General features: G+C 41.3%; 1 protein-coding gene across 1 annotated transcript in view; it reads left to right on the top strand.

Moving 5' to 3' along the window:
• The window catches only part of LOC114361065 (227 kDa spindle- and centromere-associated protein), a 67,620-nt gene that overhangs the window by 22,878 nt on the left and 27,644 nt on the right, over nt 1-17,098 (top strand). Inside the window, exons 9-15 of the mRNA XM_028315984.1 lie at nt 5,659-5,765; nt 6,780-6,917; nt 10,339-10,604; nt 12,848-12,960; nt 13,117-13,250; nt 13,925-14,108; nt 16,336-16,503. Of these exons, the coding sequence (XP_028171785.1) occupies nt 5,659-5,765; nt 6,780-6,917; nt 10,339-10,604; nt 12,848-12,960; nt 13,117-13,250; nt 13,925-14,108; nt 16,336-16,503 (1,110 nt within the window). The remainder of the gene's footprint in view (nt 1-5,658; nt 5,766-6,779; nt 6,918-10,338; nt 10,605-12,847; nt 12,961-13,116; nt 13,251-13,924; nt 14,109-16,335; nt 16,504-17,098) is intronic.

Here is a 17,098-nt window from a genome sequence, read left to right as displayed (position 1 = left end):
TTAAATTAAGACTTCTCTTTAAAAATACATACATATTATGATAACCCACATGTTTTCCATATTCAAATACCAGTCGGTGTCCCCATATGTTTGGTATCAAGATAAAAGAACCAAAGTTAAACGTCATATTGTTTGAAATTATGGGAATGTGTGAGGGGAAGGGGCCAGTTGTCGAAGTGGGTCATACAAATAAAGTACGATAAAATAACTATATTTATATCCGAAAACATGACTAGTGCGTATTAAACACCATCTATCACAGTATTGGAGATGTTCTATTTACAAATACGTAACAAGGTCGATGTTTGAAATGATTTTAGAAAGCTGAATCATCAGAGAAAATAATGTTAGAAATGCTGGGAAATTATCATAATATTTTATTTTAGACATTTTTGGGAATCCATTGCATCATAAACACAAAGCTTAGGTATGCCTATAGTAAGTTCCCTTATGACCTGAAAGGTTATATAGAGTGAGTCAGAGTAAAAAATATAAAACCGCGGGAGTTATTATTCCTTGGAAAGGCCAATGACTACCATATTGCTTCTCTCTCTACTCATGGGAGTTTACGAACCTATGAAAGTTCAATACAGAACTGTTTAACTCATTAGATTTCATTTTTTACTTATGACATAATTAATTCAGTCTACAGTAGGCCAATTCACTTATCAATCGCATATAAAATCATTTGTGAAATCATAAGAGAAAGTAAATTAAGATTATTTGCTGTAGTTAGAAGTCAATGAGCTCAAACTTTTCGTATCTAGTTCCAAAATTTTAGTATTTAGAAAAAATTAAATACAAATTCGCTTTCGATGAGTATTCATAAATAAACTATGTATGTATTTATCTGTGCGTCATGAACTCATATCTCAAGGACATCTTGAGTCTATTTCATCAACTTCAGTTGTGTTGACGCCCTGTAACATCACTCCTCAGCAAATCAACTCTCACGCTCATCTCCTTTACAAAAACTAAGCCAAAATGTGTCTTAATGCCGCACAATAAGTCGCACGATTAGAACTAGTGCTCACTGCTCACATGTGCCGGTCACCACGTGCACTTACGTTTTTTCTAAGCGCAGGCAGTGAACAGCGTGGAACAGCTGCCTTTGTTTTGTTCCTGCACAAAGCGGGTAGTCTTGTTTTACATACGGATTTACGATGTAATTAGTGCTTCCTATCCGAGTTAGTACGTAATTTAGACGTTTCATTACAGTTAGTTATTCATTAAATGGTGTATAAATAATTTTACGTTGTGATTTCTCTAATTGATTGTCTTTTAAGCTTCGTGTTTGTGATTCGTAAATTGTAAAAGGTAAAGAGATAAAAACTCAAGAGTTTTCTTCTTTCTTTAAAGGTATCTATTTGTATTTAATGGTTAGGTATATTTACTTGAAAAGATGATTTATCTACGCTCGTAAACATTTGTGTTTATTTTCATTTAATGCTATCTAGCGTTACTTATTGGTGCACATTTTGCTTTTAAGTTTATACTCAGCAGGACAATTTAACAATATGTGCCTATCTGTGTGGTTATGTGATAGATAAACGTATTGAAATAGTGAGTGGACTGTAAAACATTGGTGTTTAAAATGTGACGATCCATTCTACAATGGTGATATTGAGGAGGTTTATGGTATGTTCATGTGATTACTAACTACTATTAATAGTTATTATTTGCTTGCATCCAGTGTTATCCTTGAATTAAGTAATACTTATCATCTTGTTGGCATCGATAACTTTTCTAGAAGAAGGCAAAGATATGACACGGAATATTAATGAATGAACTTACCTCGGGCCCTCTTTTAATTTGTGGTTTGTTGTGTCGTTGGTTTCTTTAAATCATGTTTTGTGTTGGCATAAAAGTGCTAAAGTGGTAAATAGATGTATTTTTTCAAAGATCGATGGCATTTATTCACGACACAAACGCGCAAATCGCGAAATTACCAAATGGGGTACAAATAAGCATTTCTATTTTTATGAATTTCTTTGCAGTCTGCGTTGTAAGTTACTTATTTAAACTTTTTAATCGAACTAATTGCGGTATCTTTGTGACAATAGTGGTATGTTAGATTCGTACACATACTCACTCACAAATTGGATATTAAATACAAATAGTCTGAAACCAACTTATTCACCAATACCATAATTTGCCAATTCAAGCCATCAATCATAGGTACACAACACACTCATTTTTATAAGGCTCTCGGGTCATGGCGTTCTAGCCCGCGGTCAACGTTCGAATGCCACAAGGAATATCTTTTTGTTATCCCGTACGACTCCCCGCGTTCCTCAGGTGTAATTTGATAGCCAAATCAGCGTTAATCCTTTCGTTGCTAACAGACGGCCGTCCTGATGCCGGAATGTCCCCATTCCGCTTCGGCCATTCGAACGTTATGATGTATGTCCCCATACATGTATGCTATCTATATCGTTTAATTACTTGAGAATCAATTATCATCTGCAACACCTTAATCAACAGTTGAATCAATCATCCAGCTGAAATTCGATTCGCATTTGACAACACCAGTGTAGTGTCAACACCTCCTTGTGAATAGTTTCACCCGAGGACCTTAAATTAAACATTCTATTTTACATCTTCCGTCTTCGTTACATTTTCTTTTTCTCTTTTATTGCAATCATTCTGTCTGAGCGATATTCAGTACCATTTTCATAATAATAATTCTGGCGGTCTTCGAGGCCAGTGTCATAAATCAATCTTCTTTCAGTAAGTCCTGAGGTACTTTCTTCTTTAGTCTACGAACGAATACTTGAAAATATATCGTCCACAAATAAACTGTTATGTAGCTCCAGTTTTCATTATGATATGTTTAGTTTTATTATTTATTTCTTCTTTCACTGTTTTGATACCGAATTTTCGGTAAAGTCTCTCGTGACGTACCACGGTGCTTCTACAATATCTCAATACTCCATCGTATACTGCTGCTTTACCACATTAGTGCATTCACATAAAGATTTACAATTCAGGTAGCATCTTCGACAGTATCCATTGAAACTTCAACAAAAACGTTTGTCTAGATTGGTTTCATTATACACTTATACTATAACAAGACCTTATTTTCCTATTATTGTTGTCCTATTGCTGGACGTTTGGTAAAAATATGCTTTTACCACGTTACGTTTCATCCAAGTACATGCCAAGATGTAAATATCTCTTCATCGAAACTAATTTTGTCACGTTCGCTTTGACGTTCGTTATTTCATTTCATTATTTCGTTTCATTATTTCATTTCATTAATTCATTTCATTAATTAATTTCATTATTTCATTTCAATATTTCATTTCATTATTTCATTTCATTATTTCATTTCATTTCGTTATTTCATTTCATTATTTCATTTCATTATAAAATTCTTCTCATTTAAATGAATTACGACTTGTTGTATCCTTTGCAACTTAATTATTTATGTATGAATTTCATATACATAATGTTCCGATAATGTTCTATCACAATAACTACCCTGGAGCCTGGAGTCGGTCATTTGAAATGTTCGTAAACATCTGTGTCCACAGTTCCACACTTGTATCGACTTCCATGGACAAATTTTTCATATGTGGCCAATTAATTATTACATTATCAACATTATCATCTTCAACTTTTCATTATCTTATGCTATTAAATTCAGTTACGGTCTCATTACATTTTTATATATTTTCGGTATAATGTCATTATCTTCAGATTTTAAAAGAGGGAATCAAATAAGTATGCGTTATAACCCTTGTGAACTGGGTCGATCGTTGCAGAATTCAGTAAATACTTACTAACTCTTCCACCAATGAACTTGAATCATTTTAAAGAAGTTTAGTACCAAGTAAATACATGTAATGTACTAAAATAATGTCTTATTTGAACACTGGAACAGTCAGTTCGAGAATCGCCAAGATAAACGTAAACTTTTACTGTTTGCAATTATTGCTCTATTTTATAAATATTTCATTTAATCTAGTGATCGGGTTTTCAATAAAATTTTGTCCTCCATCAAAAGCCTGCTTAAGGTATCTTTTGCTACTCGTATTATAATTTGCACAATCAGAACAAATTCATCATAATAGTAACAAATCACAAGTACTTACTTTGGACCTTTAGAACCACACACAATGGTGTTTATTGTTCCGAGGCCTCGCCACGAAATTTTATCTTAATGGTGTTAATATAAACACAGGTTCGCTTCGCTAGCGCAATCCGAGTCAGGATGTGTTTGACCAGTGTTTGTTCCAAACAGCATGTAATATTACATTAATTGAATACAAAATAATTACGAACTCTATATGGGTAATTTAAATTTACTTAATTTACATCACCATATTATTTCACAGTAATATATTCCATAATTGACACACATAACTTCTAATAATCCTTTTTCACTTTCAAATAATTCACAAAATTTATTTTGTTAAAATCTTAATAACCAATGATGGAGTAAAAAAATGAAATTAATGAACTCCATAATGATATATTTTATATTAATCATAAACTATCTGCTGAGAACTTATCTTTTCTCTTAGTAAAATGGTACTTTTACGAATTCAATATATTCACTATAAAATCACTTTTAGCCATTCCAAATTCATACTTAGTTTCTTGCGAAGATCTAAATTATAAATATCTTCAATACTTGATAAATAAAAGAAATCTTTCTTTGCAAAAATTGCATAATGACATCCTCATACCAAAAATTACTCACTTCGAGTTTTTATTTTTTATTTTAATTAAATTAAAATTTTAAACCATCGAAGCAGATCTTCTCAAATAATAACGTAAGTAACAGTATCCAAAACAATATCAGTTTCCTTTTTCTCACTGTATTTTCCATTCTTTTGTCGTGGTGAACTTTATCGCGCAAAATAAAAGCGCATAAAATAAGGACTCAATGTTATTTTCTGCCAGTCAACTATTGATTGAGCGGTCACTTCCAGAAAACTCACTTGTTGTTTCATGCAACTGCATCAATAATAATAAAAATAATTTACATACCAATGGGCGTCGGACTCACTTCTGATATGTTAGATTCGTACACATACTCACTCACAAATTGGATATTAAATACAAATAGTCTGAAACCAACTTATTCACCAATACCATAATTTGCCAATTCAAGCCATCAATCATAGGTACACAACACACTCATTTTTATAAGGCTCTCGGGTCATGGCGTTCTAGCCCGCGGTCAACGTTCGAATGCCACAAGGAATATCTTTTTGTTATCCCGTACGACTCCCCGCGTTCCTCAGGTGTAATTTGATAGCCAAATCAGCGTTAATCCTTTCGTTGCTAACAGGTACGAGGGTTGTTCAAAATGTAATGAGAATGGGATATTTCTAGCCATCACAAAAATCTGAAAAAAATTGGGTAGCTAATTCTTCACAAGAAACTGATAAATAAATCACCATTGCATTTAAGAATTACATTCATCTGAACACGACTCAATTTTTTTCAGAATTTTGTGTTGGCTAGAAATATCCCATTCTCATTACTATTTGAACAATCATAGTATGTACAGCGATTGTTCTACTGCAGCTGCCATGCCTGTAGCAACTCTTGGTTAAAACGTTTTTAACAACATATTTAAAGGTTAACTTAACTTGAGTCAAAAGTGTGTAAAATGTACTAAGTATTCCGTTTGACTTGTCGCAGTTGTCGAGTTTACGCGACGAGTTGTCGGGCGGCGAGGACAAATGGAAGCAGCGCCGCAACGTCAGCTTCGACCAGAACAGGCATCTGGAGGAGGTCACTAGGGAGAGGTAACAATACTTGTTATATCATCATTTCGGCCATAGGACCTCCACTGCTGAACATAGGCCTCCCCTAATGCTTTCCACGTTGATCGATTGGTAGCGGCCTGCGTGCATTCATAGTTATATCATGTCTGTCGTAATAGCTGAGGTCACAGCACACATCCTTCTTCTCACAGTCAGATTAATATTATTCAAGCTTGCAACGCGTTTTTCAACTAGTCCACTTTCAAAAGTATCCTGCCTCCAACCAATTTTAATGCAGCCGCTGCCACCTATCTTCTTGTGGTCATCGGTTAATCGAGGTGTGCAGTGCATCCCACACGTTTACCAAATGTTTGCGTGCATCATCGGCCGCGTAGCCAATAGAAGCAGCATCAGGCCGAGCGGCTGCCTCGTCAAAGCAAGTGGGGACGCTGCCTCAATGCCTCAAAACCGCTGCGTCCTGAGGCAAATTCTTAGCCGCGAGCCGAGCCATATTTTGTCGCTCGAGACGAGGCAGCCGCTCGGCCCAAGGCTGCCTCTAGACTCTAGTGGATCATCATCATCATCATCATCATCATTTCAGCTGTCCACTGTTGAACATAGGCTTCCCCCAATGCTTTCCATGTTGATCGATTGGTAGCGGCCTGCGTCCAGTGCTTCCCTGCTACCTTTACGATGTCGTCGGTCCACCTTGTAGGTGGACGTCCCACGCTGCGTTTTCCGGTACGCGGCCTCCATTTCAGAACCTTTCTGCCCCATCGGCCGTCAGTTCTGCGCACTATGTGCCCTGCCCATTGCCACTTCAGCTTGCTAATACGTCGGGCTATGTCAGCGATTTTGGTTCGTTTACGGATCTCCTCATTTCTGATTCGATCTCGCAAAGAAACACCAAGCATAGCCCTCTCCATAGCACGCTGTGCAACTTTGAGCTTCTGTATAAGGCCTATAGTGAGAGGCCACATTTCCGAGCCACTCTAGTGGATACGCGGCCAATATATCCCTCTGGAATATTTTATGAATATTATATTGTGTTTCCAGGGACGGACTGAAGCGCGTAGCGGTGAGCCTGCACCGCGTGGTGGGCCAGCTGGTGGCGTACTGTGCGTCGGCCGAGGACGAGCTCAACCGGACCGTGCTGTCGCATCTGCTGGCTCGAGTGCTGCCCGACGCGGACGAGTGAGTGTTGTGTTTTTTGTCAGGAAAAAACATTGATTTGTATACCCACCTGCCGCGGGGGAAGCTAGTGGGTTATGTGGGGTTCTTCCTGCCAGAAGGGCAGGAAGAACTCCAGGGCAGTGCTCTCGTTAGCCATAATATGAGTCGGGGACGCGGGACGTCACTATCGGCATTTTGCCCCAAACATTCGTTCGCGCTGGGGCAGCAGAAAAGTTCTTCGCGAAGAAAACCTGTACGTAGGTATTTTTATGCTGTGGTCCAGAGATGGATTGAGGGCGCGGGGTGAGATTGGACCGCGTGTGGCCAGCTAAAGCCTGGTCCGTGAGCACGTAGAATCCCGTCCAATGACCCCAAGCTACCCATCCTTATCGCTCGCGCGGAATTATATTGCTGTCGCGACTGTGCGACGCGGCGACTCGCGCCCGCAGTGAGTGTGCGAGGCGTAGTCACACGTTACATATACCTACCTATCGTAGCACTTTGGCAACGTGTGACTGCGGTTTTCCAAATATGAAAATTACTATGCAACTACATTGGCAACTTTGTTCAGTTCAGTATTCTGAAAATCTTGTTTTATACTTTTTCAGCGTCGTTTTTTGTCGTAGTTGGGTTTTAGTTTTTTTACTTTTTATTTATTATTACACTATTCTAGTCCGATCGACGAGAGACAGATAGGTAAATAAACTAAATCGTACGTCGTAACTGCATCAATATACGGTTAGCGCTTGTTTAGCGACTCAAACGTCGGATTTGTGTAAACCTCACGAATGTGTTATCTACTCGTAATTTATTTGGTATCTGTTTTGGTAACTGTGGATTCTATATATTTGATGGGCTTTTTTGTGCGGATGTCGTGCGATTATGGTGTTTAATACTATTTCCCTTCTTATTCGCTAAAAATATTGTTACTTATTTTTGGTTAATTTAAAATGAAACCTAACTTCAAAGTGTCCAAGTCACTTTGTGTTATTTTAAGGGCAAGTCCTTTAGACCGCTTTCATCCACTCCATTATCATGCACATTAATCAGGCGCCTGCGCCACTGCAATGGCCTCGTGTGAGTGAACTGTTCATTTGCATAGGCACTGGCACTGGACCGCTTTGTTTCAGCGTTCTATTGTGTTCTTTGTAAAATACGCTCCATCTTGCACCTCCCTAGTACATAATTTGAAAACTAACCCTTAATTTCCTGTATCTAATAACTATCTTGAAGACACTTTCAGATCCCAACTAATATTATAAATGCGAAAGTAACTCTGTCTGTCTGTCACGCTTTCCCGCTTAAACCTCGCAACCGATTTTGATGAAATTTGGCATAGAGATAGTTTGAGTCCCGGGAAAGAACATAGGATAGTTTTTATCCCGGTTTTTGAAACAGGGACGCGCGCGATAAAGTTTTTCTGTGACAGACAAAATTCCACGCGGGCGAAGCCGCGGGCGGAAAGCTAGTAATATAAATGTTGTGAAGTCATCAAAACCGCGACAAAAATCGAAACAACAAAAGAAGTCTGGACTGAGCTTGTTTTCTCAGAAAACACGAACTTATGCTGAAATGTTGTGCATCGGAGAGACAGCTTGTCGTCAGGTATTATTCACTCCGCCGGTCCCATTTGTCGCCAACAATCGCTCAAGATTAATGTGGGGAGTAAAGGCATATGAAGTGACAGGCCTAATATACTTGCAGCCACCTGGGTGTGTGACTCATCCTAGGTAGTTATAGGTTTGTGGTCTATTTTGTGTTGTCAGTTTTTGTAGCTTTCGACTATCGAAGATTAATGAACACGAGAAAATGGAATAAAGTGACAGACTCATATACTTGTAGCCACCTGGGACTGTGACACTGTGACTCATCCTATGTTATAGGTTTAAAGTATATTTGGTTGCTTGAGTCTTTTAGGTTTTCATAGTTCTTTTTAGTTCTTTGGGCATAATCAAATGATCTGCCTAACAAGTGAATTGTCTTTGAAATAAAAGGTAGGTAGTTAACTTGAATGGCTTACCTGGGAAATTCTCCAACTATAGCTTGGCCTTTAAGATAATCCATACCTTTTACATGTATCTTTTAGTGAAATTCGGTGCTTCCAAATGAAAATAACAATATTTCCTTGCTCTCGTTAGCAGACGTGACGTGGAAATCAACTGGCGTAAAATTTCCGACGGAAGCCCCGATGCAGTGTGTCTGTAGGTGAAGCTATGTTTAGCGGTTGCACTCGCCTCTTGCGCTAATCGCCCACCTATTTGTGCAACACGCGAAGTTAATATCTGGGGGTGTATCCATGAATATGTGCGCGTGCGCTGAAAATACGTCAAAATAGACTAAGGTTGTCAATTATGTCAAAATTAGGCTTGTACGAAACGAACTTCTGATACGTTCAAGTTGCTATTAGTTTAATCCTAGTTTAAAATGTCTTCTTTTCAATAATCAAAATCATGCTTATTGTTGAAGTCTTGAAGATTAATGCTTATTGTTGAACTCGCGCTTTAGTAATGACAGTGAATCAGTAAAATCTTTTTAAGTCTGCAACCGAATGACAATTATTTTTATTGTTTTAATGTCTGGAGAAGCCCTAGGTACTGGCAGCGATCCAACTGCTGTGCCATTTTGATATTACAAATGTCCTGTTGGTTACTCGGAAACGTGTATCTGCTAATTGCTGAAGTAAACAGTTATGATTGCTAATTATTTTAGACGTCATTCGGTATCTTTTGATTGGACTGAATGCCCTTTTAGCTTTTGGCAACAGATCAATGGTCGTACCTTCGGCGAACTAGGCGGTAAATTTCGTCAAAACCTGTAGCGTTAAATTACTGTTATGTAGATTTAATTTGATTTTGTGGATGACTCACAGTGTTACTCTTGATTTGTGACTAGTTAATCTATTGTGCAATTGAGTAAGCTTTACTATTAACATGGGTGATTAGATTTTATTTCCTCAATTTGAGCCTTATGCTACAAGTTGAAGTAACCAAAAATAATTCCTAGTAGTATTCACATTAATTCCTAGTAGGTGCAATCGTTGCAGGTGATACAAGGTGATTTTATGGTTTCCCTATCTTTTGGCGTCGATCCAACAGCTGTGCTTGATTATTATAACCGTTCGGTTCTCCAGAAAAGCGTCGCTCGTAATTGGCGAAGGGAGGCGTCTATTTGCGCTGCGCGGGATTTGTTGCTTGTCGTTTGTTTACGGAGGGAGTGCTTGTTTTGGTTCCGTTGGCTGTCTGATATTTAGATAGAAACTGTCGGCTCCTCTGTCTATTTTTATAGTTATTATTGAATGATTTAAAGCGACATCTTATTATTAAGCTACTAAAGGTTTCAATTTTGTAATGGACACTTTTTCAGAAATGCTATCTGTGTAACTTTAATCGGACCAAGTATTTTCACAGAAGCTTATAAACAAACATATCAATTTCTTTTTCAGAACAATTGCCGAAGAGGAATCCCGTCCGTCCACGCCCAACTTATCCACAGAACTCAACACCAGCTTAGTATCCCGCGGGAAGCACGTGCACTTCGCTCCAGACCTTCACTCTATATTGTCGGAGCTTGATGAGGAGAGCGTGGGGGGCTTCCTGCAGCAGCAGCGTGACGTCAGCGCCGACACCAAGCGGGAGCTCGAGAGCTCGCTGCAGCGGCTGCGGCAGGAGGCGCACGAGCTGCTGGAGCTGTCTGCGAGGCTCACGCACAGTAAGTTGATGGCTGCACAGCATCCTGCTGGACGAGGCAGCTTTCTGCAGCGGCTGCGGCAGGAGGCGCACGAGCTGCTGGAGCTGTCTGCGAGGCTCACGCACAGTAAGTTGATGGCTGCACAGCATCCTGCTGGACGAGGCAGCTTCCTGCAGCGGCTGCGGCAGGAGGCGCACGAGCTGCTGGAGCTGTCTGCGAGGCTCACGCACAGTAAGTTGATGGCTGCACAGCATCCTGCTGGACGAGGCAGCTTCCTGCAGCGGCTGCGGCAGGAGGCGCACGAGCTGCTGGAGCTGTCTGCGAGGCTCACGCACAGTAAGTTGATGGCTGCACAGCATCCTGCTGGACGAGGCAGCTTCCTGCAGCGGCTGCGGCAGGAGGCGCACGAGCTGCTGGAGCTGTCTGCGAGGCTCACGCACAGTAAGTTGATGGCTGCACAGCATCCTGCTGGACGAGGCAGCTTCCTGCAGCGGCTGCGGCAGGAGGCGCACGAGCTGCTGGAGCTGTCTGCGAGGCTCACGCACAGTAAGTTGATGGCTGCACAGCATCCTGCTGGACGAGGCAGCTTCCTGCAGCGGCTGCGGCAGGAGGCGCACGAGCTGCTGGAGCTGTCTGCGAGGCTCACGCACAGTAAGTTGATGGCTGCACAGCATCCTGCTGGACGAGGCAGCTTCCTGCAGCGGCTGCGGCAGGAGGCGCACGAGCTGCTGGAGCTGTCTGCGAGGCTCACGCACAGTAAGTTGATGGCTGCACAGCATCCTGCTGGACGAGGCAGCTTCCTGCAGCGGCTGCGGCAGGAGGCGCACGAGCTGCTGGAGCTGTCTGCGAGGCTCACGCACAGTAAGTTGATGGCTGCACAGCATCCTGCTGGACGAGGCAGCTTCCTGCAGCAGCGTGACGTCAGCGCCGACATCAAGCGGGAGCTGTCTGCGAGGCTCACGCACAGTAAGCATCCTGCTTGATGAGGCAGCTTCCTATAGCAGCGCGACCCATCAAGCGGGAGCCCGAGAGGCTTCCTACAGCAGCGCGAACTCACATCAAGCGTAGCATCGCTCGTTTCAGCCAAATGACGTCCACTGCTGGACAAAGGCCTCCCCCAAGGATTTCCACAAGTAATGGTCTTGCACCGTCCGCATCCAGGCACCTCCCGCGACCTTTACCAGATTGTCGGTCATCAGTAGTGCCTGCCCACACTACGTCTTCCGGCACTCGAGAACTTTTCTGCCCCAACGGCCATCAGCTCTGCGAGCTATGTGCCCCGCCCACTGCCACTTGATTTTAGCAATTCTGCGAGCTATGTCGGTCACTTTGGTTCTCCTCCTCAAGGGTAGCACAGTAAATTCTATGCCTTTTTCTAAGATTATTATTTTATTATTATTATATGGGCTCTTTAAAATTTGATATTTGAGCGGGACTTTAGTCATTCGTTTGCAAGAACACACTTATTGTTGGTAATTATCATCTTTATTCCAACACAGTTGCGACTAACTTCCGGCTAAAAACGGCTCAAATATACGAATCATTGTTGTTGCGAAAATTAAATGTGTTTATTTTTATGGGACTTCTATTTAATAAATAGGTATATTATTTACATACATTTATTAATCTATTATGTAGATACATAAATTTCATAGCAACATAACAAGATAAAATTTCATGGCTTAAATTGTGTAAACATTAAATAATTAAAATTGAGACAAATTAACAATGTAAAATAAAACTTAACAATTTTGTATGTAAAATGTAAAGGTTGTTACATACACTGAAACTACGGCCATTTAACAGTAATTTTTGAAAAATCTAACTATTTCTAATACTAGACGATTAAAATACACACGAAAATTAAATTCTAATAGAATGCTATTTGTGTATCTAACAACCTCTCATTTCGTACATCATGAGATCAGTTGGTACAATAATTTTGGTGGTATAGCTTATTACTTAATATAGTATTGAAATTATCATAAAGTAAGGTTGCATACAAAAGAAAGTCTTTAATTCGGGTAGCAAGTGGCGGAACAATATAGTAATACGAGTAGAATTATCATTAGATATGACTACAAGATATGCTATTTAATGTCGAAATAGTGAATAATCGATTCGTTGTCACAAGAATCTAAGAATTCGAGAAACACTAGTAAATGCTTGAGCTTCGAGTTATTAAAAGTTGAGAGATTCAAATTCACTTCGATCCGCTATTAAGAGAAATATTAGGAATTACCTACTTTGTTTCTAATTTACAGAAGAGCGCAATGAATCTAAAATGCTGGAGTCGGGTCAGGTCCAGATCACAGAATTAGTTCAAGACCTAGACACCAACCAGAATTCCTGTGATAATTGCGAGCTGCATAGAAAGGCAAGTGGTTTGATAGTTCTATTACGTAAATAGAGAAACTTAATACATAATTACGCATACAAAAGTGTGTAGCCACGCCCCTAAACTAAGTGAGGGGCGTAGCCTAAGTCACGAACATCTATTTGTTTTTATTTATCATAGACAATTGTTTTTCAGAACATGGAAGAAGCGATGGCAGAGTGCCTTCAACGTGAAAATTTGCTCCGGTCCGATCTGGAAGGAGCCATGATCAAGATAGCTCACCTCATGACGAGCAACGAAAGGCATTCTTCTGATCTTATCGCAGAAGGGTAAGTGTGTGTGTTTGTTTTTATTCACAACGAGGAAGCTTTTGGCCTGCACTTCACCTGATGGAAATAATGATCAGGCTGAAGTTTTGAAATGAAACTTATTTCAATTTCATGGGATCACTCAGTTGCTTTTTACAATACCTACAAGAGGCAGTGGTACTATTCTACTCTTTATATTATTTATAAAGGCCTGTGCATACCGCGTTTTTAAGCACACCATCTACTCGTGTTTATAACGATACAAGTTGGACTGTTCTGTAGGAAAAATGCGCGCCATCGACGCGCGTTTCTAAAACGTGGTGTGCATGTAACTTAAGTGGTATTTATTGTAAACGTGGTGTGCACAAGTTCTAAGTAGTACTTATCATAAAGTGGTATTTACCTTTTATGTATATTTCTAATTGTTCCCGCAGAACTAATTATTGAAATACATTCTTGAGTTTTGAGAATTTATTCATATACTTTACACAATAATATTACATTGAAATTGGAGTTAACGTGCCGGCCGGCACGTCAAGCCGGTTCGGTGGCTGATAGGCGAGAGAGGGATACAGTGAATGGAAGAGTGAACGCGCGCGCGGACCGAATGAGATCGAACGATAGTGATGTGTGGACATCCTGTCTGTCATAGACACTGATTTTAACACAGAATGTTATGTATGTGTTTTTCCCAGATACGGCACCGGACAGCAGCTGCAGGCAGCTCTGTCATCCGCTCGCATGTCGCCGCGCCCGCGATCGTGTCACACACCTGGGACCATGTCATTAGACGGATGCTCGTCGCCGCGTGCGCATGTGTCGCGCTTAGCACAGGACCTCGAGATGCTGCATAAGGAGCGCGATGACTTACAGCAGCAGGTGGGTAACTTAGATATTGGTCCAGGCGGCAGTTGTCTCTCTAGGCACCGGGCAGCAGCTGCAGGTGTCTCAGTAGCAAACTTGTTCTTGTCACACACCTGGGACTATGTCTCTAGACGGCTGCTCGTCGCTGCGTGCGCATGTGTCGCGCTTAGCACAGGATCTCGAGCTTCTGCAAAAGGAGCGCGATGACTTACAGCAGCAGGTGGGTAACTTAGATGTTAGTCCAGGCGGCTGGTGTCTCGTCTAGGCACCGGGCAGCAGCTGCAGGTGTCACAGTAGCAACCTCGTTCGTGTCATACACCTGGGACTATGTCTCTAGACGGATGCTCGTCGCCGCGTGCGCATGTCTCACGCTTAGCACAGGACCTGGAGATGCTTCATAAAGAGCGTGATGACTTACAGCAGCAGGTGGGTAACTTGGATATTAATCCAGGCAGTAGTTGTCTCGTCTAAGCACCGAGCAGCAGCTGCAGGTGTCTCAGTAGCAACCTCGTTCGTGTCATACACCTGGAACTATGTCTCTAGACGGATGCTCGTCGCCGCGTGCGCATGTCTCACGCTTAGCACAGGACCTCGAGCTTTTGCATAAGGAGCGTGATGACTTACAGCAGCAGGTGGGTAACTTAGATATTGGTCCAGGCGGCAGTTGTCTCGTCTAGGCACCGGGTAGCAGCTGCAGGTGTCTCAGTAGCAACCTCGTTCGTGTCACACACCCGGGGTCATTAGAAGGCTGCTCGTCGCCGCGTGCGCACGTGTCGCGCTTAGCACAGGACCTCGAGATGCTGCATAAGGAGCGCGATGACTTACAGCAGCAGGTGGGTACTGACTTACTATAGATTGTTTCATCCACGAAGACGCGCCCCACCATTCTTCCTCTAATGTTCGAGTGTTATCGGTACACGCTAAATTATCCATGAGTGCACACGCACACTACAATAATGACGGATTGCTCGGATCAAACTCCCCGCACCTCGCGTTTCCCTCGACCAAAAATTCGTGGATGAAATGATCTATAGCTATAGGTCCAGAAGACAGGTGTCTTGTCTTGGTACCGGGCAGCATAAGCTCTGGGTCTGGTAGTAAGCGAGTACCATAGCCGCGGCACCGGCCAACGATTTCGGGTACATCCGTAGCCTGATAATCTCATTCCTTGTTACAATGGATTCGATTTTATGCTGTATTATATTTTTCTACTAACAGTATTAAATATCTAGCGCATAACTGAGTCATTGCCTGAGGTATGGAAGGCGGCACAGGAGAAAGGTGACATATAATACCATTTATGACATGACAGAGCATACAAGTCTGAAGCACATAAGAAGTTTCGCTGACGTTTGACGTCACAAAATCATCCTGCCGCGCTGCTCTCACACCTCAGACACTGACTCTGTTCTCTCTGAGCTGAGACCTATAGTTATTACAACCCAATATTACTAACCATTTTGTATGTAACATAGCTAAATAATATCAATATTTAACGACTGCACTTTCACACACTATAAACCTATGTATTATGTACTGTATGATATGTATATTAACCACTTGCGTACCGTTTGCAACGGCTCGCACACAGGTGCGGCGGATGACCGACTCGCCCGTACATAAGATTTGCTGCGAGAAGGTAAACTTGCATGCACCCTGTATAGTCTACTGCTTAATATTATTCTGTCTTTTTTTGTATTATAGGACAATTAAGATTTATCTACCTTCTTATAATTTATATGATTTTCTTTGTATATTTGAACGAAAATGCATGCGACTTACATTTTATTTGCAGGTTATGTATCCAAGAATTTGTGTCATATTCTGTGTATAGCTGTAATTTGATGTTGTGTTATCTAATGTCTAGATGAATGATGATGAATAGTTTTAAGTTCATTCTTGATGTTATTTTATTTACCTGTGTGCATGACCAATCTAGACTGTTAAAAGTGGCTCCAAATGGTTCGTGTAGTATTTACACACGGTGCTGCTCGCCAATTCTGTTACTTGAACTTGGCTGGACACGTTACCGCGTATTTGACGAAAACTATTTACTTGAGTATTTTTGCCAGATCATAAAAGATAAAGATTTTAACCCCTTTTATTTATAAAAGCTACTCTATACTATTCTTACCATTCTGTCCTGTTTTTGGGAAAAAATATAAAGCAAAATCTATTTTCTTCTGCACCAGTTAAATACTTTAAACAAGCACAATTTCCGCTACATCTCTCCTTCCATTAGCTCGAGGCGGCCAACCGTCAGCTCCGCTCCACGCGTCAGTTCGTAGAGGAGCAGGCAAGCGAGCGCGAAGCGGAGCGCGACGAGTTCGCCAAGCGGCTAGCGGATCTCCGCGACGAGAATGCTCGCCTCGCCACGCGCTTGCAGAACAACGCCAGGATACTTAACGAGGTAGGTGTTGTTTAGGCCGTGAGTGTAGGTCGGTATTGTCGTCAATGTTAACAGCTTATAACCAACAACTTCTAAGTATGTTATTAGGGTAAGATCCAAGAGCGATAACACAACTTATTTTCAAATAGATGAAATATTAGGTTCTCAGTAACATCTCGTGTTCCTTGATCTTGGACTACATAAATCGTTTCATCCACGAAGACGCGCCCCACCAACTTTTGATCGAGGGAAGCGCGGGGTGCGGGGAGTTTGATCCGAGCGTCATTATTGTAATGTGCGTGTGCACTCATGGATAATTTAGCGTGTACCTATTACACTCAAACATTAGCGGAAGAATGGTGGGGCGCGTCTTCGTAGATGAAACGATCTATACTTACTAGATAAGCTTTTCAGAATATAAGTTGTGCCATAGCGCTTAGAGTGGTCTTAATTACTTTATGTTTAAAGCCCGAAAAGGCCCGCCATATACGAACAACTTGAAGCAGCTATCATCGACAGCTTCAAGCTGCGACTGCATAGAAAACTATGGTATTCTACGTACACACATACGCGGAACCGCTCAAGCAGTTCTGACTGCTTCATGCGGTTGGCAGCA

This window comes from Ostrinia furnacalis, unplaced genomic scaffold, assembly GCF_004193835.3.
Source record: "Ostrinia furnacalis isolate ACB-3 unplaced genomic scaffold, ASM419383v2 OfSCF5400, whole genome shotgun sequence".
NCBI classification, from domain to species: domain Eukaryota; kingdom Metazoa; phylum Arthropoda; class Insecta; order Lepidoptera; family Crambidae; genus Ostrinia; species Ostrinia furnacalis.
This window is presented reverse-complemented; position numbering and strand designations above follow the sequence as displayed.